This window comes from Volvox carteri (assembly GCF_000143455.1).
Source record: "Volvox carteri f. nagariensis unplaced genomic scaffold VOLCAscaffold_15, whole genome shotgun sequence".
In the NCBI taxonomy this organism is placed as follows: domain Eukaryota; kingdom Viridiplantae; phylum Chlorophyta; class Chlorophyceae; order Chlamydomonadales; family Volvocaceae; genus Volvox; species Volvox carteri.
Genome location: NW_003307558.1, coordinates 1469257 through 1470340, shown reverse-complemented (window position 1 = coordinate 1470340; position 1084 = coordinate 1469257). Strand labels below are relative to the sequence as shown.

Below are 1084 nucleotides of genomic sequence, written 5' to 3'. Positions count from 1 at the left end.
GCCGCCACGTGGCGTCGTCGTTGGTGAACACCGCTGGCAGCTCCGCGCCCAGTGCCGTACGAGCTGCCCCCGTCAGCGTGGCGGCATCCAGGAGGAGGTCAGGTGCCCGCGAGGCCGCCTCCGTCGGCGGGGATCAGGCGGCCCTCCGCATCGCAATTGCCGTTCTGCGGCGGGAGGGTAGGGTAGGGGCGGGGGGCCGTCCAGGTGGTCGCCATTGCGGTAGGGAATGCCGGGGGGGTGTCCCAGTAGGGGCGGGCGGGGGGAAGGGGTGCGAGCGGGTACGCGGTGCCGCCTTTTGGGGAGTTTGTCTGCACTGTCTGTCTGCACCAGCCTGCATGGCTACCGCTCCTGCCTAACCGCCGCGCGCGTACCGAATTGGGGCGTAGCATGTGAGAGACACATACATACACACGTGCACACGCGCACACGCAAAGAGTCTGACATGCAAGCACACGTACACTGCCGTACCTCCACGTATATCCCCGCGCGGGTCCTCAGCACGTCTAGCGGGCGGTAGCTGTTCCCCGACACGCTGTTCTCCACAGCGGGTATCAGCACCAGCAGCCGGACGCGGAGCCGGCAGCTCATGACCAGGTGAGCCAGGGCCAGGACCAGCGCCGCACCGCCCATATCCTGCGGGGGGCCCGGAGTCCGGGGGGCGGCGGGAGGGCGAATCATAGACGAGTGGGGGGGAGATTACATGATATCAGATCTCCCCTGGAGGAGGGTGCTGACGCCCCAGGTACATGGAGGTGCAGGAGCTCCACACAGTTGAGGTAGGTGCTTGTGGGTGTGGGGGTGTGGGGTGGGGGTGTGGGGTGGGGGTGTGTGGGGTGGGGGTGCGGGGTGGGGTGTGTGGGGTGTGTGGGGTGTGGGGTGTGTGGGGTGTGGGGTGTGTGGGGTGTGGGGTGTGTGGGGTGTGGGGAGGACGAAGCGGTGAGAGGGGAGGGGAGGGAAGGCGGGAAAGAGGTGGGGGGGAGGGGGCGAGGGCGGGGGCGGGGGCAAGGGCGGGGGGATCAGAAGCAATCAAGCAATTGCCGACACACGTCCGTAGCCGCACCAGGCGGCTAGGGGGAGCGGAGGT

General features: G+C 68.4%; 1 protein-coding gene across 1 annotated transcript in view; it reads right to left on the bottom strand.

Moving 5' to 3' along the window:
- The window catches only part of VOLCADRAFT_90142 (uncharacterized protein), a gene marked incomplete at both ends in the record, with an annotated part of 5577 nt that overhangs the window by 964 nt on the left and 3529 nt on the right, over positions 1-1084 (bottom strand). The window contains 2 exons of the mRNA XM_002949619.1: positions 469-633; positions 747-783. Coding sequence (XP_002949665.1) covers positions 469-633; positions 747-783 — 202 coding nt within the window. The remainder of the gene's footprint in view (positions 1-468; positions 634-746; positions 784-1084) is intronic.